This window comes from Ranitomeya imitator, chromosome 6 (genome assembly GCF_032444005.1).
Source record: "Ranitomeya imitator isolate aRanImi1 chromosome 6, aRanImi1.pri, whole genome shotgun sequence".
Taxonomy (NCBI): Eukaryota; Metazoa; Chordata; class Amphibia; order Anura; family Dendrobatidae; genus Ranitomeya; species Ranitomeya imitator.
The window spans coordinates 128,999,729-129,020,939 of record NC_091287.1 but is presented as its reverse complement, the minus strand read 5'-3'; the positions used below and the strand labels follow the sequence as shown (position 1 = coordinate 129,020,939).

Here is a 21,211-nt window from a genome sequence, read left to right as displayed (position 1 = left end):
TGTGAGCAACAAAGAGACCGCCATAGCCTAACAATAAACCGCTAAGATGCCTAATAAACAAATGTTTACCCACATGGTATAGAGGGGCCAGGAGTCCCGCCGGCCATCCTGATCGTGGACACGCAGCCTCTCATTTCCTCATGAAGGTTTCTTCATGGCATTGCCCACATGGTCTTCAGACTAATTTCTGGCTAGACAAAAGCTGGACTCATTGGTGAAGAGGATAGATCTCCATTACAGCATCCATTGCTCTGCATCATGATAGCCTTTGAGAGTGCTGGATTGGGGTAAATAAACATTGTAGATTGATATGTGGCCCTTAGCCAGTGAAACATCTTCTGACTGTTTGTGCAGAATGTGTTGAATGTAGAATGTAAGCCCGCAAGGGCAGGGTCCTCGCCCCTCTATATCCGTCTGTAACTGTTAGTTTGCTTACTGTAAGTGATATCTGTAATTTGTATGTAACCCCTTCTCATCAATGGAATCAATGGTGCTATATAAATAATAATAATAATAATGTGTCATGTCAAAAGCTTGGTATGTGACGCCTAAGTTCACTTGCAGTATAGGATGGATCACTAAGCGCTATTCCTCTACTCCTCAAATGATGGTGTGGGGTGGCATAATGCATGGTAGCTGGACACCTCTAGTCTTTATTCCAGGTACAATCACAGCTCGTTGTTGCATTGATTTGGTCATGGAACCAATGGCACAGCCATTTCTCTAAAGTGTCTTAATAGCAGTTCTTTAACACAACAATGCAAGGTCGTATGTTGCTCTGTGAGCAGCCAGCATGGCCTGCAGTGCCCATGGATTTATCTCCCATCAAACACATCTGGGATGTCATTAGTCGGCAATTGTAAAAGGAGCTGCCAGAAGTGGATCTTGATGATTTGTGTGTCAAAGTGCATTTTGCGTGTTAAAATATTCCTCAGACAACTATTAATAGCCTCACTGATACCATGTCAAGGTGTGTAAGTGCGGGGATATCTACGCATGGGTCTCATATTTGATACAGAATACATTTTTTCATCATTTGCATATCATTAACATGTTTTTTAATGCTGTTATTTTCATCAACCCATGACTTTCCCTTCTCAGTGTTGCAATTGTAATGCTGAAGCATCTACAAGTATTAAAGCTCTCATATCCAAAAAAAAAAAGTCCAGAGCGCATGATTTATCTTGCATGAATGCTTTATTTTTGCAGGTGGGAGATTCTGTTTTGGAGAATGCTCGACTTATGCTGCAAACAGAGAATAAACAAGCATGTGCAGAAGACTTCAAAGAAAGGTAATACACAAGTGTGGTTGTCTATGTCAGTTAAGGGTTAATGATAACAAACCAGATGGTCTATCATAGTTAAAGGAAATCTATTACCAGGTTTTTAGTTGCCCACCTAAGAGCAAAGGACGTATGAGCCAGGACCCTGATTTCAGTGTCATTTGCTTTACTGTGGGCTGCAGTTTTATTAAAAACAGTTTCCTCTGCTATAGATCCACCCATTCTCTAATGCTGAGCTCTGTATAACCGCGCCCACACCACTGATTGGCAGCTTTCTGTGTACACTGGGCACAAGGAAAAAGCTGCCAATCAGTGGTGGAGGCGGGGTTGAACAACCTGGCATCAGGTTTACTAGTCCTCCGGTGAAAATCTCCTACTTCTAAAAACAGTGATTTCATAATAGCTCATTATCCCAGTAAGTGACACAGGGACTCTATCTCTACATCATCTAGCTCTCAGATTAGGTAACAAACACCTGGTGACATATTCCCGTATTACCAATATCCCTAGTGGTTAATGGTAGTAAACTGGTTATAGGTAACTTACTAGATGTCTTCAATATTGAAGTGGTCATTGCAAAATTTCATTTGATCTAGAGCCATGAAGAGATCACTGTTAACACATGCACATCCTTTCAGTGACTAAAATTGAAAGCCATAGGTCTTATTTTCAACCAAAAATAACTACCGTATATAAATGTTTTTAAATGAATTATCCAGACTTAGGGCTCATACTCACTTGCGAGAAACTCAGATGAGTCTCACACGTCAATACCCGGCGCGACACCCGGCACTCAGGAGCGGAGCTTGCGGCTGCATCTATTGCTATGCGGCCGTACGCTCCGATCTGAGTGCCGGGTGCAGTGTCGGGTATTGACTCATCCGAGTTTCTCGCATGTGAGTATGAGCCCTTAGGGTACAAGTCTACAGACACTCTGTGAAACTGCAAACTTGTGAATCCTCACAGTGCGCTGTGCAGATTCCCCAATGCCGCTGTTGGGAGTAGGAAGTCATGTGACTGCAAGTATTTGATTTGCTTACTTCCAGTCACATTCCGACTAGATGTGTCCGGCCTTGCTCAATGCAAGTGAGCCGGATGGTGGCTGGAAGCATGCTAATTACATACTTGCGGTCACCTATACTGGCTCCTATACTTGCTATACTGGCAGTGGGAAATCATCACAGTGCACTGCGATGATTCACAAGTCTGCAGTTATACAGAGTGACTGTAGACTTGTACTGTCAAGTCGGAGAAGCCTTAAGGCAAGTAATCTAAATCCAAGTAATTTAAAATTGAAAAAAATGTAACTATGCAAATAGTCTTCACTTTCCATAAAAAAGTCTTATCATTTTGTGTCAACAGCTCTACAGGAGTCTTTATTGTGTTTCCAAGGTAATATATACTCAGCAAGTCAAAACCTGAGCATACTGCTCCAGATCAATCAGACTAATATGGATAAGCAAAACAGCATAGCCAGCCACTAAACTATTAAAACTTTACATTTAATATGTATACCTAAAAAAACTGTTTTGTTTTTTTTTAAAACAGTCAAAACATATAGTGCTCGTCATTACCAGTGCACTAGATGACAAAAATGGCACAATCTCACCCGATCGTTGTCTCTTGATTTTCTGAGGATTCCTGTGGCGTCAGGATACGTGAGACCAAAAATATGGGGAGAAGGGGAATGGGGGGGGGAGAAAATAGGGCCTACTTTCCCTGTCGTGCCCTGTGCAAAAGACTCCTGCCCTGACAAGGGCAGTACCCAAGTATGAGCCTGCTTTGTAGTGCCCTTGACAAATGTAGCCACCCTGGATAATATGTCTTCCTTTCCTTTCCCAACGTGTTTCCTCCCCTATTCAGGGGGTTCATCAGGGGAAGTTGTCCAGGCTAATGGAGGTACTCTGCAGTGGTAGACATGACCTCCCTATGTGAAAGATTCCTCTATGTGAGGATAAAACAGTCTCTCACATAGGGAGGTCATGTCTGCCACTGCAGAGTACCTCCATTAGCCTTGGACAACTTCCCCTGATGAACCCCCTGAACAGGGGAGGAAACGCATTGGGAAGGGAAAGGAAGACATATTATCCAGGGTGGCTACATTTGTCAAAGGCACCACAAAGCAGGCTCATACTTGGGTACTGCCCTTGTCAGGGTGGGAGTCTTTTGCACAGGGCACGACAGGGAAAGTAGGCCCTATTTTCTCCCCCCACCCCCATTCCCCTTCTCCCCATATTTTTGGTCTCACGTATCCTGACGCCACAGGAATCCTCAGAAAATCAAGAGACAACGATCGGGTGAGATTGTGCCGTTTTTTTTTCATCTAGTGCACTGGTAATGACGAGCACTATATGTTTTGAATGTTTTAAAAAAAAAAAAGTTTTTTAGGTATACATATTAAATGTTAAGTTTTAATAGTTTAGTGGCTGGCTATGCTGTTTTGCTTGTGTTTCCAAGGTAACAAACAACAAACAATGTGTGTCCGATCCTATTGTCCAATCGTATTGGCTTCAATCTATCTCCTAATTTTGACTGACATATAATAGGTTAGCAAGATATAAATGACATATCACATAATAGATGTAAGGCTACACAGAGTATGTTTGTTTTCTGTACTAAGGAAACTTATAGCCCTTCACAAGATCTGTAGACCCAAAATAATGGGAGATCATAACTAAAAGGAAATCTATCAGTAGAATGAATCTTACTAAGCTGTCTATATAGGTATGCAGGTCATAGGAATATGAATAAAATGATACATTGAAATCTGTGATCCGATGTCTAATCCCAGAGAAATCCACGTTACTCTTGTATCTAAATGACCTCTTTCAGGCTGCGGGGCAGATGGTGCCTGGAAGGTAAAGGTATCTCGGCCTCCAGAGCTTATTTTACATGAAGGGGAGTTACCAGTGTGAGACAAGTAACTAACACAGAACAGGAGAAATGGAACTTGTCTTCTTGGAAACACATTTTTTTGCTTCTCTTTGAACTCTGCTGTATTGTAACAATATAGGAGCCATGTCTGCCTGTGAACTGGAAGCTGGAGCTGAGAGGAACCTGCAGATGTGTCAGGTATAATCACTCACAGCTCTGCAGGGAGATCAGGATTGCAGAAAGCGGCCATCACATATCACACTGGTAACTCCCCTTCATGTAAAATAATCTCTGAAGGCAGAATTATCTTCCAGGTAGCATCCTACACAGAGCCTGGAAGAGGTCATTTACATAAAGTGATAAAAGATGATTTATCAACAACAAGGCATCTGATATGAGATGTACAGGGATGACTTTTTTCAGCATTCTATAACCTGAATGCCCATATTAATAGTGTAAATAGGTCAAATGGGGTGACAGATTCCTTTTAAAAATTAATTAAAAATGTCTGCATTTTTCATCTTTAAAGTAATGAAACAAAAATGGTTTGCAAAGGTACATATTGCATTCCACATCAATACTGTTATATAAAGAAAAGAAAAGCGCTCCATGCGTGGGTCAGTATACCTCGATATTTGTGACTGTGGAGCGCCCTCGTGGGCAGTGGGGTACTCGGTACTGGGTACTTCGGTTCTCAAGGGGGATGTCACGGTGGGTGACCCGGTCCGTGGCCCTCGGGAGGTCCGTTGTAAAAGGGGGAAAGGTCTTTAAAGGGGAAATGTTCGTGACGCCACCTGTGGCATTCGGTCAGGGTGACCGACGCTGCTTGGAGGGGTCTGCTGGGGTGATGTTATGGCAGCTAGATGGTATACCTTCCCACAGGTGAAATATGTCCCCAGGGCTTCCCAGTGTGTAGATGGTGGATGGTGAGAGGCGCAGTGAAGAACGAGAACACAAGGTTGCAGTCTCTACCTTTTACTGAAGGCTTCAGCATCCACAGTCCAGAGCACCAGATCACAGGGCAGGCAGAGTCTGGCTGGTTTGGAGGCAAATCCAGAGTCCCCTTATCCAGGTGGAAATCAGTAGCCTTTCTCTAGCGCCTTGGTGCTGTAGTACCTTATTGCTAAGCCTCTCATAAGGTCCTCACAGATGCTGTAGATGTTATCGATGTTATCGCTCTCTCTCTGTCCCCCAGATGGATAGGACAAACCCGTATGACCGGTGGTGTGAGGTTTTTTACAGGGACTCTATCATGCCCCGGCCTCTCGTGGGTGCCACCTTGCCTCCTGGGTATAGGGTGGATCAGTAACTTGCAATTAGCTGTTCTGCCAGTCTCTGGAGCAAGGCATAAAGGACTGTTGCTCCCTCGGTTTTCCGGCTAAGGGGATCCTGCGCCTCAGAAGGAGGCAGCCTGTGCAGGGCAGAACTCCTTTTGATATGACTTCTTTCTCACTCTCTACAATACAGTTCTCTGTTCATGTCCTTTCTTAGGAACTGCCACACGTGGGGCAGGCGCAGCTCCGTGACCTTCTGTCTGGGCCGCTGACAGGCTCCCACCCCCTTCAGGGACCAACTGCCTGAGCAAAGCTCAGCCAGCAACTGCCTAACTTCCTCTCCAGGCCACCAGTTTTACCTAAGTGTGAAGAGTGCCCTAATAAATAGGAGCATAGCTCCTCCTGGTGGACTGGAGTGTGAAATGTGTTGTATGTTTGTGGTACCTGGTAAAGAGATCTCCTTTATAGCCTCCAAACGTAACATCACTCCCCACTAGAGGAAATGCAATGACCAGGACCATGGGGCGCTGCAACTGCACTACTCACCTGATTTGGTTGTGCAGGACAGGCACAATACTTGTGAGAAGTGTGGGTGGATCCAGAGTGACCAACTGCTGCTCTGACTGCTAGTTCTGAAGCTCGTGAGTGCTGGAACTGAAGAGATATTCCATGATGAAGAAAAAATTACTGTGGTATTAACTGGACGCTGCCAGTGGATATAGGTGTCCAGAGGTATCTGATGAAGGAGGTAGACAAACTCCGAAACAAGTTGTTTCAATAAAACTTTTCTTTCACTCCATCTCTGGAAATCTATACCCACTGGGAGCACTTGGTTAATGAAGCAGTCAGGAAGTTTTTCCTTATCAAATATTATGATGAACTTTTTCATATGAAAACAAACTTAAAGGGGTTGTCCCTGGAACAACGTACATTTCAATTAATAGATCTTAGAAGAAAATGTTGGAATAATATGTCATATAAGAGCAGTAATATGCATATGGCTCAATGGCCTACTTTGAATATGTAATAACAAAGGATAAAAAAAACTTGAATAATACAGCTAATAAAGTATGATGCAAACAAAAGTGCCCCAAATACAGTATGATACCTTGTCAGTGAATTCCTCCACATTACCCTCCACATGCATATTATAATGACCCTAGCCTATAATGTTCCTACCCCCCTCCCTCAAAGAATGGTGACCCCATCACAGTATGATTCTCCAACTGTAATCCCCAAATAAGCCTCCATACAATATAATAGCCTCAAAAAGTGCTCCATACAGCATAAAGGGCACCACATATTCTTCCATACAGTATAATGGGGCCCTGCATTGTCTTCCATACTGAATAATAATAGCCCAACATAGTGCTCCACACAGTATAATGGCCACAAAAAGTGTTCAATACAGTATAATGGCCCTACATAGTACTCAATACAGTATAATGGGCCTAACATAGTGCACCATACAGTATAATGGCCAACTATAGTACTCCATACAGTATAATGACCCCACATAGAGCTCCATGCAGTATAATAGCCCCACATAGCTCTACATACAATATAATGGCCTCACATAGTGCTCTATAGGGTATAATGGACCCACATAGTTCTCTATACTGTATAATGGTCTCACATAGTGCTCCATATAGTATAATGGTCTCACATAGTGCTCCATACAGTATTATTATCATTATTTATTTATATAGCACCATTAATTCCATGGTGCTGTACATGAGAAGGGGTTACATCAAAATACAAATATCACTTACAGTAAAGAAAACTTAGGCTGGGTTCCCATTGCGTTATGGGACCGCGTTAAACGGACAGCGTTGCACGGCGAAATTAACGCCGTGCAACGCGGCCGTTAACGCGCCCATTCACGCTAATGGGAACACGCTTCACTAGCGCGTGCCATGTTTGGCACGCGCTAGCGACGCGCCGGTGATTCCTCGCACGCCGCGGACGCTGCTTGCAGCGTCCGAGGCGCGCCTGCGGTCCGTTCCCCGCTCTCGCAGATCGGGGATCTGCGAGAGCGGGGACGTTACCGCGACCCCGACCGCAGCCCCATAGAAAACATTGCGTTAGCGCAATCCGCTAGCGCTAGCGCTAAACGGATTGCACTAACGCAATGTGACCCTAGCCTAACAATGACAGACTGGTATAGAGCTAAGAGGACCCTGCCCTTGCGGGCTTACATTCTACAGGATTATGGGGAAGGAGACAGTAGGTCGAGGGTTGCAGTAGCTCCGATGGTGTTGAAGTGGCCATGTGGTCATTACAGGCTGTAAACTTCTTTGAAGAGGTGGGTTTTCAGGTTTCTTTTGAAGGATCCAAATGTGGTGGATAAAGGAGTGTGTTGGGGCACAGAATTCCAGAGGATGTGGGATACTCGGGAGAAGTCTTGGAGGCGATTGGGTGAGGAGCGAATAAGCGTGGATGAGAGAAGGAGGTCTTGGGAAGACCGGAGATTACGTGATGGAAGATATTGAGAGACTAGTTCGGAAACATATGGAGGAGAAAGGTTGTGAATGGCTTTGTAGGTCAGCGTTAGTAGTTTAAAGTATGGGCCCCACATAGTGCTCTGTACAATATAATGGCCCCGAATAGTGATCCATACAGTGTTATGGAAAGTGTGATGCAAGGTGAAAGTGCAATGTTGGGCAGGGGACCTGTCTGGCATTGTGGGCAAAATATACTAAGGTGACCCGCCCGGCCTCACAGGTCAAATATACTCACCCTGTTGGCCAGATTTGGCTTGCAGGCCAGAGTTTGACATATGTGGCCTAGAGTGATGAATAAGGTAATGTTTCATACATGGTATCCAGTAGTTTACTCTCCACTCCAGGTTCGGTATTGTTCAGCTGATAGAAGGCTGCACAAAGATCATTGTCAGCTTCAAAATGTCAAAGAGATTGGTACACGCAGGGAAAAAAAACATGCTACTAATTGAATCCCACTTAATTGTAAAGTGCTGTGGAATATCTTGGAGATATATAAGTACAATGTTTATTCATTACTATTAATTGAAACATTTGTTACATTTTTCAAAGGTAGAAAAAAAAATAACTAAACCCATGGCCACGAACAGCAACACAGATTTCTTATTAACAACGTAGATTTCGATAGGATTATGTGTGAAAATCTTTTATCTAAAACAGTACAGATAAAAAAAATTTATATTATATGCAAGTCTGAAATGAATAATTACGGTATATGTTAGTGTAATAGACTTGACTATGAAACAGAATGTCAAATTACTTACTCCTTAATTTGAACTCATGAGCAAGTTAATAATTAAATGAATTTGTCAGCCATTAATTTGTTTCAAGCAATAGACCAACAATACATTTAGGATTTTTACAACTGTGACATCATGAAAAAATGCAAGAACAATTGGAATGCCAATTTTAATCCATGTAATCAGAAAACAGAAAATGAAATTGTGACACAGAGATTTAAGGGAACCTGTCACCAGGTTTTTTCCATTTAACCCATGGCCACCACCTTTCAACCCAATGTGACAGCATTCTAAAATGCTGTATATATGCCTTCAATTTGCCCTGTAAGGCAAAAAAAAGACCTTTTTATTATACTCATCTAAGGGGCGGTCTGGTCCGATGGGGGTCACCGGTGTACATCCAGCACCTACTCTGTTATAACAATGCCGTCTTCCTTCTCTACTTTGTGTGGATGACTCATCCTACAACATCCACACTGTGTCCCTCTTCGCACTCCTGTACAGCCGCACTTCTCTCTACCCTGCCAAGGGCAGAGCAAAGTGCTGTAATGCGCATGTGCCGGCGGTACATTGCTCTGCCCTTGGCAGGGTAGAGAGAAGTGAGCCTGTGCAGAAGCATGAAGGTGAACTATATAGCATTTTACATAGGGCTGATGGGTGGTGGCAGTAGGTAATATGGGAAAAACCTGGTGACGGTTACCCTTTAAAGGGAGTTCCCAATGTCAATAATAACATACACTAATAGCAAATGTGTTAAATTAGAGTAAAAACTGTACTTTTCTTCCAAATCCTCAATGTTTTTTGGTTCCTTATCAGTCTTTGTTTATGTTGCTGCAGAGATGAAGCATCATCTTAAAGGGAAACTGTCACCCCAAAATTAGCCTATAAGCTAAGGTCACCGGCATCAGGGGCTTATCTACAGCATTCTGTAATGCTGTAGATAAGCCCCCAATGTCACCTGAAAGATAAGAAAAACAGGTTATATTATACTCACCCAGGGGGGGTCCCTCCGCGGTCTGGTCTGAATGGCATCGCGGTCCGGGGCCTCCCATCTTCATACGATGACGTCCTCTTCTTTGCTTCCTGCCGCGGCTCCTGCGCAGGCACACTTTGTCTGCCCTATTGAGGGCAGAGCAAAGTACTGCAGTGCGCAGGCACCGGGAAAGGACAGAGAGGCCCAGCGCAGTACTTTACGCTGCCCTCAACAGGGCAAAGTACACCTGCGCCAGAGCAGGAAGCAAAGAAGAGGACGACATCGCATGAAGATGGGAGGCGCTGGACATGGACGGCGACGCACATCGGACCGGACCGGGACCGCCCCTGGGTGAGTATAATATAACCTGTTTTTCTTATCTTTCAGAATACATCGGGGGCTTATCTACAGCATTACAGAATGCTGTAGATAAGTACCTGATGCCAGTTGTCTGAGGTTATAGGCGAATTTTGGGGTGACAGATTCCCTTTAACATGTGACCACATCAAACATATGTTAAAGTGGTGACATAAGTAAGGATTATATGTAATCAATGCAGGCAGTGATTGGGATTACATGTCAGCAATGCAGGCAGTGATTGGGATTACATGTCAGCAATGCAGGCAGTGATTGGGATTACACGTCAGCAATGCGAGCAGGGATTAGGACTACATGTCAGCAATGCAGGCACTGATTAGGATTGCTTGTCTGCAATGCAGTCAGTGATTGGGATTACATGTCAGCAATGCAGTCAGTGATTGGGATTACATGTCAGCAATGCAGGCAGTGATTAGGATTATATGTCAGTGCAGCGCCCCAGAGACCTGGTCGTTGCAGTAACGTTGCTCTGCCACTAAGGGGAGTGATGGTATGTCTGATGGCACTAAAGGAGTTCATCTGACCAAGTATCACTAGCACACATTACACTTCACACTCCGGCCACTAGGGGGAGCAAAAGGTTTTATTTATTAGGCCACTCCTCACACTGGTAAAACTAGGGGTTGGATAGGAAGTTAGTCAGAAGCTGACTGGGTTGGATTCAGGCAACATCCCGTGGCAGGGGATGTTTCAGGGAGAAGATTCAGGGGGGTCCCTGTTAGCCTTCAGCTTCCCGCACTGACTGAGCGCCGGCCGTAAAGCACAGCGGTGACGTCACCTGTTATGAACAGGTAATTCAGAATCACAATGGACATTGAAGTTCAGAGCACACAAGGTGACCTGACATTTACCAAAAACATAGGACGAGCTCTGAGACGTGGAAACTCTGCTGACCGCAATCCCTAATCCTATCACACCACACTAGAGGTAGCCGTGGATTGCGCCTAACGCTCCCTATGCAACTCGGCACAGCCTGAGAAACTAACTAGCCCTGAAGATAGAAAAATAAGCCTACCTTGCCTCAGAGAAATTCCCCAAAGGAAAAGGCAGCCCCCCACATATAATGACTGTGAGTAAAGATGAAATACAAACACAGAGATTAAATAGATTTAGCAAAGTGAGGCCCGACTTACTGAATAGACCGAGGATAGGAAAGATAGCTTTGCGGTCAACACAAAAACCTACAAACAACCACGCAGAGGGGCAAAAAGACCCTCCGCACTGACAAACGGTACGGAGGTGCTCCCTCTGCGTCTCAGAGCTTCCAGCAAGCAAGAAAAACCAATATAGCAAGCTGGACAGAAAATATAGCAAACAAAAATAACACAAGCAGAACTTAGCTTATGCAGGATAGAGAGGCCACAGGAACGATCCAGGAGGAAGCAAGACCAATACTAGAACATTGACTGGAGGCCAGGATCAAAGCACCAGGTGGAGTTAAATAGAGCAGCACCTAACGACTTAACCTCATCACCTGAGGAAGGAAACTCAGAAGCCGCAGTACCACTCTCATCCACCAAAGGAAGCTCATAGACAGAACCAGCCGCAGTACCACTCACGACCACAGGAGGGAGCTTGGCCACAGAATTCACAACAGTACCCCCCCTTGAGGAGGGGTCACCGGACCCTCACCAGAGCCCCCAGGCCGACCAGGATGAGCCACATGAAAGGCACGAACCAGATCGGCAGCATGGACATCAGAGGCAAAGACCCAGGAATTATCTTCCTGACCATAACCTTTCCACTTAACCAGATACTGGAGTTTCCGTCTCGAAACACGAGAATCCAAAATCTTCTCCACAATATACAATAGATGGAACCACAGGTGCCACGTATCTCCGCAACAATGACCTATGGAACACGTTATGGATGGAAAAAGAAGCCGGAAGAGTCAAACGAAAAGACACAGGATTAAGAACCTCAGAAATCCTATATGGACCAATGAAACGAGGCTTAAATTTAGGAGAGGAAACCTTCACAGGAATATAACGAGATGACAACCAAACCAAATCCCCAACACGAAGTCGGGGACCCACACAGCGCCTGCGGTTAGCGAAACGTTGAGCCTTCTCCTGGGACAAAGTCAGATTGTCCACTACATGAGTCCAAATCTGCTGCAACCTATCCACCACAGTATCCACACCAGGACAGTCCGAAGACTCAACCTGCCCTGAAGAGAAACGAGGGTGGAACCCAGAATTGCAGAAAAACGGCGAAACCAAAGTAGCCGAGCTGGCCTGATTATTAAGGGCGAACTCAGCCAAAGGCAAAAAGGACACCCAATCATCCTGATCAGCAGAAACAAAACATCTCAGATATGTTTCCAAGGTCTGATTGGTTCGTTCAGTCTGGCCATTTGTCTGAGGATGGAAAGCCGAGGAAAAAGACAAATCAATGCCCATCCTAGCACAAAAGGCTCGCCAAAACCTCGAAACAAACTGGGAACCTCTGTCAGAAACGATGTTCTCTGGAATGCCATGTAAACGAACCACATGCTGAAAAAACAATGGCACCAAATCAGAGGAGGAAGGCAATTTAGACAAGGGCACCAAATGGACCATCTTAGAGAAGCGATCACAAACCACCCAACTGACCGACATTCTTTGAGAGACGGGGAGATCCGAAATAAAATCCATAGAGATATTCGTCCAAGGCCTCTTCGGGACCGGCAAGGGCAAAAGCAACCCACTGGCACGAGAACAGCAGGGCTTAGCCCGAGCACAAATCCCACAGGACTGCACAAAAGAACGCACATCCCGCGACAGAGACGGCCACCAAAAGGATCTAGCCACCAAATCTCTGGTACCAAAGATTCCAGGATGACCAGCCAACACCGAACAATGAACCTCAGAGATAACTTTATTCGTCCACCTATCAGGGACAAACAGTTTCTCCGCTGGGCAACGGTCAGGTCTATTAGCCTGAAATTTTTGCAGCACCCGCCGCAAATCAGGGGAGATGGCAGACAAAATTACCCCCTCTTTGAGAATACCCGCCGGCTCAGACAAACCCGGAGAATCGGGCACAAAACTCCTAGACAGGGCATCCGCCTTCACATTTTTAGAGCCCGGAAGGTACGAAACCACAAAGTCAAAACGGGAGAAAAACAGCGACCAACGAGCCTGTCTAGGATTCAACCGTTTGGCAGACTCGAGATAAGTCAAGTTTTTGTGATCAGTCAAGACCACCACGCGATGCTTAGCTCCTTCAAGCCAATGACGCCACTCCTCGAATGCCCACTTCATGGCTAGCAACTCTCGATTGCCAACATCATAATTTCGCTCAGCAGGCGAAAATTTCCTGGAAAAGAAGGCGCATGGTTTCATCACCGAGCAATCAGAACTTCTCTGCGACAAAACAGCCCCTGCTCCAATTTCGGAAGCATCAACCTCGACCTGGAACGGAAGCGAAACATCTGGTTGGCACAACACAGGGGCAGAAAAAAAACGACGCGTCAACTCCTGAAAAGCTTCCACAGCAGCAGAAGACCAATTGACCACATCAGCACCCTTCTTGGTTAAATCAGTCAACGGTTTAGCAATGCTAGAAAAATTAGCGATGAAGCGACGATAAAAATTAGCAAAGCCCAGGAACTTCTGCAGACTCTTCAGAGATGTTGGCTGAGTCCAATCATAAATGGCCTGAACTTTAACAGGGTCCATCTCGATAGTAGAAGGAGAAAAAATGAACCCCAAAAATGAAATCTTCTGAACACCAAAGAGACACTTTGACCCCTTCACAAACAAAGAATTAGCACGCAGGACCTGGAACACCATTCTGACCTGCTTCACATGAGACTCCCAATAATCCGAGAAGACCAAAATATCATCCAAGTATACAATCAGGAATTTATCCAGGTACTCTCAGAAGATGTCATGCATAAAGGACTGAAACACTGATGGAGCATTAGAAAGTCCGAATGGCATAACCAGGTACTCAAAATGGCCTTCGGGCGTATTAAATGCTGTTTTCCATTCATTGCCCCGTTTGATACGCACAAGATTATACGCATCACGAAGATCTATCTTGGTGAACCAACTAGCCCCCTTAATCCGAGCAAACAAATCAGACAGCAGCGGCAAGGGGTACTGAAATTTCACCGTAATTTTATATAGAAGGCGGTAATCAATACAAGGTTTCAGCGAACCATCCTTCTTGGCCACAAAAAAGAAACCTGCTCCCAATGGCGACGATGACGGGCGAATATGACCCTTCTCCAAAGACTCCTTCACGTAACTCCGCATAGCGGCGTGCTCAGGTACAGATAAATTAAACAGTCGACCCTTAGGAAACTTACTACCAGGAATCAAATCGATAGCACAATCACAATCCCTATGCGGAGGTAGGGCATTGGACTTGGGCTCATCGAATACATCCCGGTAATCAGACAAGAACTCTGGGACCTCAGAAGGGGTGGATGATGAGATAGACAGAAATGGAACATCACCATGTACCCCCTGACAACCCCAACTGGACACAGACATTGATTTCCAATCTAATACTGGGTTATGGACTTGTAGCCATGGCAACCCCAACACGACCACATCATGCAGATTATGCAACACCAGAAAGCGAATATCCTCCTGGTGCGCAGGAGCCATGCACATGGTCAGCTGGGTCCAATACTGAGGCTTATTCTTGGCCAAAGGCGTAGCATCAATTCCTCTCAATGGAATAGGACACTGCAAGGGCTCCAAGACAAACCCACAGCGCCTAGCAAACTCCAAGTCCATCAAATTCAGGGCAGCGCCTGAATCCACAAATGCCATGACAGAATAGGAAGACAAAGAGCAGATCAAAGTAACGGACAAAAGAAATTTCGACTGTACCGTACCAATGGTGGCAGACCTAGCGAACCGCTTAGTGCGCTTAGGACAATCGGAGATAGTATGAGTGGAATCACCACAGTAGAAACACAGCCCATTCTGACGTCTGTGTTCTTGCCTTTCAGCTCTGGTCAAAGTCCTATTGCACTGCATAGGCTCAGGTTTATGCTCAGATAATACCGCCAAATGGTGCACAGATTTACGCTCGCGCAAGCGTCGACCGATCTAAATGGCCAAAGACATAGACTCATTCAGACCAGCAGGCATATGAAATCCCACCATGACATCCTTAAGGGCTTCAGAGAGACCCTTTCTGAAAATAGCTGCCAGCGCACATTCATTCCATTGAGTGAGCACGGACCACTTTCTAAACTTCTGACAATAAATCTCTATCTCATCCTGACCCTGACACAGAGCCAGCAAATTTTTCTCTGCCTGATCCACTGAATTAGGTTCGTCGTACAGCAATCCGAGCGCCAGAAAAAACGCATCAATATTACATAATGCAGGATCTCCTGGCGCAAGGGAAAATGCCCAGTCTTGAGGGTCGCCACGTAATAAAGAAATAATGATTTTAACTTGTTGAACTGGGTCACCAGAGGAGCGGGGTTTCAAAGCCAGAAACAGTTTACAATTATTTTTAAAATTCAAAAACTTAGCTCTATCTCCAGAAAATAACTCAGGAATAGGAATTTTAGGTTCTAACATAGGATTCTGAACCACTAAATCTTGAATGTTCTGTACTCTTATAGTGAGATTATCCATCAAAGAGGACAGACCCTGAATGTCCATGTCCACACCTGTGTTCTGAACCACCCTGATGTAAAGGGGAAAAGAAAGACAGAACACAGTGCAAAGAAAAAAAATGGTCTCAGAACTTCTCTTTTCCCTCTATTGAGAAGCATTAGTACTTTGGGCCTCCAGTACTGTTATGAACAGGTAATTCAGAATCACAATGGACATTGAAGTTCAGAGCACACAAGGTGACCTGACATTTACCAAAAACATAGGACGAGCTCTGAGACGTGGAAACTCTGCTGACCGCAATCCCTAATCCTATCACACCACACTAGAGGTAGCCGTGGATTGCGCCTAACGCTCCCTATGCAACTCAGCACAGCCTGAGAAACTAACTAGCCCTGAAGATAGAAAAATAAGCCTACCTTGCCTCAGAGAAATTCCCCAAAGGAAAAGGCAGCCCCCCACATATAATGACTGTGAGTAAAGATGAAATACAAACACAGAGATGAAATAGATTTAGCAAAGTGAGGCCCGACTTACTGAATAGACTGAGGATAGGAAAGATAGCTTTGCGGTCAACACAAAAACCTACAAACAACCACGCAGAGGGGCAAAAAGACCCTCCGCACCGACTAACGGTACGGAGGTGCTCCCTCTGCGTCTCAGAGCTTCCAGCAAGCAAGAAAAACCAATATAGCAAACTGGACAGAAAATATAGCAAACAAAAATAACACAAGCAGAACTTAGCTTATGCAGGATAGAGAGGCCACAGGAACGATCCAGGAGGAAGCAAGACCAATACTAGAACATTGACTGGAGGCCAGGATCAAAGCACCAGGTGGAGCTAAATAGAGCAGCACCTAACGACTTAACCTCATCATCTGAGGAAGGAAACTCAGAAGCCGCAGTACCACTCTCATCCACCAAAGGAAGCTCATAGACAGAACCAGCCGCAGTACCACTCACGACCACAGGAGGGAGCTTGGCCACAGAATTCACAACAGTCACCGCTGTGCTCTGCTTTACGGCCGTCCGGCGCTCACAGTGCGGGAAGCTAAAGGCGAGGGACATGACCAAACACCGGAATGTAAATATGTAGTGTTTGTTTTTTTACATTTACAATGGTAACCAGGGTAACCATCGGGTTACTAAGCGCGGCCCTGCGCTTAGTAACCCGATGTTTACCCTGGTTACCAGAGAAGACATCGCTGAATCGGCGTCACACACGCCGATTCAGCGATGTCAGCGGGAGATCCAGTGACGAAATAAAGTCCTGGACTTTCCCCAGCGACCAACGATCTCCCAGCAGGGGCCTGATCGTTGGTCGCTGTCACACATAACGATTTCGTTAACGATATCGTTGCTATGTCACAAAAAGCAACGATATCGTTAACGATATCGTTATGTGTGACGGTACCTTTACATTTCAGCAATGCAGGCAGTGATTGGCTGCTGCAGCCTCAGGTCAACACGAGGAATCATTGCTGGCTGTAACAGAAAAAACAATTACTCAAGTGTGCACATGGAACTAACAATTAGGAAATAAATGCTTTAAAAAAATAAGTAAATAAAAAATATAGATAAATATATGATAAATAAATTATATTCTGTTTGTTTTACAATACTGAAAACCTCTAAAGATTTATAGTTGTTTTCTATATTTGAGGCAAAAAATAAATATAAATAATACCATACTGTAGTTTTTTTCTTAAACATCCATATGTTTGCTCCTGAACGTCTTCTTCTGAGCCTATGTAAACGTACAGTTTATAAAAATACCATCCCTATCAATAGTTCAGTACATTGGAATATATGAAATAGTCAGTATGTTCAATCAGAGCCTTCTTGTTCTCAAAAACAAGGGGACTTTTCTGTTGGCCAATAGTGTCAGGAATTCACTGTAGGAATTTGCCAAATATATTAAAACTTCAAATTCATTCAAATATAATCTGTAATCTATAAACAATTTACCATATACATTTTTGCCTTGCTTTTGTGGCATAAAGTGTACATTGTAAATAAAAGAACAACTATACATAACTAAATCTAAAATAAATATGTCAAGTTTGTATGAACATATAAGAGGGTGTTTCAGGGGCGGGTAAGGGGTGGTGATGTGTTAGTAACATTCGATTTCCTACTGAATCTAGTCCTTGTGTATAGAGTGTGTTTGGCTCTACAATTAAATCCCCATAACAACATCAGAGTAATTTACTGCCATGAATGAATGCCATGTGTAGTTTGTTTATATATGTGCATACTATAGTTTTGCTGCAACTTTACAGTATTATAAACCGTTAATTTCTTGAATAATAATCTACCCACTATGCTCCTGACTTTTCCCCACTCAGGCATTGGACCTTGTTTCCTTCAACTATTGCTGGCTCCCTTTGTGCTAGCGCATGCTTTGTTAATAGTATAACGCAACAAACACCTCAGACATTATCACCCAAGGCCTTTAAGGTTGGGTCAAGCAGCCATGTACTGTCTCAGTATTGAAATAGCTTAGCGTTCAGCAATCATGTGCTTATCGGGAATTGATTCACTGTCCACGTAGCTCAAACTCAAGCAAGGTGCTAATTATCTCCGCTCTCCTGACTTCCATTTAGCTACCAAAGTTTATTTCCAGGCTCAGTATAACCTAACTAGGTGTTGTCCACATCTATCTCTGCAATCAAGTTCCCAAAGGTGGCAATTTGGTATTGTTTTCGGCAATGTTTACACTTAAGTCACAGCAATCAAGGTAACACACTACTACAAGCTGGTTTCCAGTTTGCCAATACATTTCTGCTATTTATGTGAGAACCATTAAAGGGCCACTGTCACCCCCCTCCAGCCGTTATAAACTAAAAGAGCCACCTTGTGCAGCAGTAATGCTGCATTCTAACAAGGTGGCTCTTTTAGTTTTAGGTTCAAGTATACCCCAAATAAAGCGTTTTTTTTACTTAGCCACAATTCCTGTCTCTAGCCAGGGAGGCGGGTCCTCACTCCCCAGCTCTAACCGCTCCAGCTCTGTGCTGCGCAGACGCAGTAAGCTCTGGCCGTCTGACGTCCCAGCCAGGCTTGCTGACTGCGCCTGCGCTGGTGTTGAAACGTACACAGCCCTGAGGGGGCGGCGCCGAAAGCGCAGGAAGATTGGAGTGACGGCAGAGGAGCGGTTAGAGCTGGGGAGTGAGGACCCGCCTCCCTGGCTAGAGACAGGAATTGTGGCTAAGTATAAAAACGTTTTATTTGGGGTATACTTGAACCTAAAACTAAAAGAGTACCTTGTTAGAATGAAGCATTACTGCTGCACAAGGTGGCTCTTTTAGTTTATAACGGCTGGAGGGGGGTGACAGTGGCCCTTTAAGGCCTCTTTCACACTTACGTCCTTGAGCTCCCATCGAAATCCGTCGATTTTTGAAAAAAACATCATCTAGCAAATTTTTCTGCTGGATCCTGTTTTTTCTCATAGACTTGTATTAGTGACGGATTGTAATGGATGGCCATCCGTTTCATCCGTCGTCCACTGGATCCGTCGGTAAATCGCTGTCCGTCGGGCGGATACAACGCACAGAGGAACGTTTTTTCTGTATGTCGGAAAGTCGCTCAGCGACGGATCCTGCGCTGCCCATTGTTGGCTATAATGGAAGCCTATGGAATCAGGATCTGTCGCTGACTGTCAAAAGTAGGAATCCAGCGACAGGTTCTGTCTTTTGAAACTGAGCATGCGTGGAAAAGCTCTCTCTTTTTACTATTGATGCTGCCTATGCAACATCAATAGTAACAAGATATAATGTTAAAAATAATAATAATAAAAAAAATCGCAATATTCTCACCTTCCGGCGTCCCATGCAGCGTTACCGATGCTCACGGCAGCTGGCGTTCCCAGTAATGCATTGCGAGACCGCGATGTCATCAGAGGTCATTGCACGCAAGGTAGGTAAGAATATTGCTATTTGTAATTTTTTTTATTATTTTTAACCTGGGTTGTGTTGTGTATGCATTTTCGCAGCGGAAAACCGCTGCAAAGACGCATACACAACAGGTGCACATAGCCTCAACGGGTCCGTCAGAAAAATGGGCCCAGTGCACCCGTTTTTTATAATCTGCACAGGGTCCGTCTTTTCAACATTTTGACGGATCCTGGGCAGATTGTAAAAACGGAAGTGTGAAAGAGGCCTAACCTGCAAGAAAATTTGACAAAAATTAACCTGCCCTGTAGCTTAAAGAATTCTCCTCAAAAGGTGAATCTTTAAATCATTAGTTGGTGTATACACACAAAATTGTTTTTTTTGGCTGTAATTTTAATAACAATTTTATTACTATGTGCAGTTAAGTCCTGGTTAATAATAATAACAATATTAATAATAACAATCTGTTTTCCATGCTCTATAAGTAAAATTAGACACATCTAGGACTTAAAGCTTAAGCTGCTATTAGGACTAAGGAAAAACAGATTCATGTTGAAAATTTAAACTGCTATTATGTCCTATTGCGACAAAACAATGGGAAATTAGATAGAAGAAACCACGTGTGGAAATCTGCAGTAAAACACTTTAAACAAATGTCACACAATTTTTGCACAACATGGAATTGAGCAAAAATTTTCCACTTTTAGCATTTTCACTCCGGTTTTAGCCAGTTCCACTAAAATGGACAGAGCAGGGGTCTGACAAAGAGGGACATCCTACCAGCACTGTTCTGCTCTAAACAGAAATGCACCTATCTGTATGCAGTGTAAAGAGCATTATAACTAATTCGAGGATACAGAGCACAATATACCTCACTTCACAATATATTGCATGGTGGCTGCATACCTTTCGCATATACAGATTCTACACAAACACGTAACTGCATTGTGACTCTTACAGGGATCCACTGGACAGGAGGAGCAATTGTGGGAAAGAGAGCCAGAGCACACGTGTATCACTCTAAAGGCCTGACAAAGATGTCTGCATATCTTGTTTTCCCTGGGAAGTTAAGGGGGCGGTTCTAAACAGTGCACACTGCTTCTTAAAGGAGAAATACTAGTGTATACAGAAACATGATGAATGGGTAACTAATGACCTCTAAGGGTTGTAACTGGAACTACACTATGAATATTTATCTTTGCTGCTCATAAATGGGCAGAACACTCCCCGCTTGGAATCAACGGATGCCACTATTTGGTTCTTTTGGGGAAAACAACACAAGTTCAGTAACTGGCCTGAGGAACAGTTTGTTCTCCCAAAGCTTGCACTCTCTGACCTCTACTTTGTGCACTTTCCCATCCTTCCTGGGAAGGGGCTTGGTGACTAGTCCGAGTGGCCACTCATTTCGATGCGACTGACTGTCACACTTTGCTTCAGTATGAATCTTACTAGTGCATCGTGTAGCCATGGACCAAGGACCGAATACATCTAATCCAACGTTGGTGAAGGGGGGGTCAATACTAAGTCTTTCGAGTGGAAGATTGGCCCTCTTCAAATTTTGGAACATGCCACTGAGTTTGCGACATGTAATGCAGTTGAAGATGAGTTTGCTCATGCTTCTCTTTGCTCCAACAATCCATAGTCCAGCCACCTGTAGATGCCCTTCAGTGAACAAACGGCCTTGGTTGTCTCACTAAGTCATGATGATGCTGAATGAGCAGGGTGCTG

General features: G+C 44.3%; 1 protein-coding gene across 1 annotated transcript in view; it reads left to right on the top strand.

Moving 5' to 3' along the window:
* BFSP2 (beaded filament structural protein 2) overlaps positions 1-21,211 on the top strand; it is a 92,629-nt gene that overhangs the window by 39,528 nt on the left and 31,890 nt on the right. Inside the window, exon 2 of the mRNA XM_069732470.1 lies at positions 1,210-1,292. Within this exon, the coding sequence (XP_069588571.1) occupies positions 1,210-1,292 (83 nt within the window). The remainder of the gene's footprint in view (positions 1-1,209; positions 1,293-21,211) is intronic.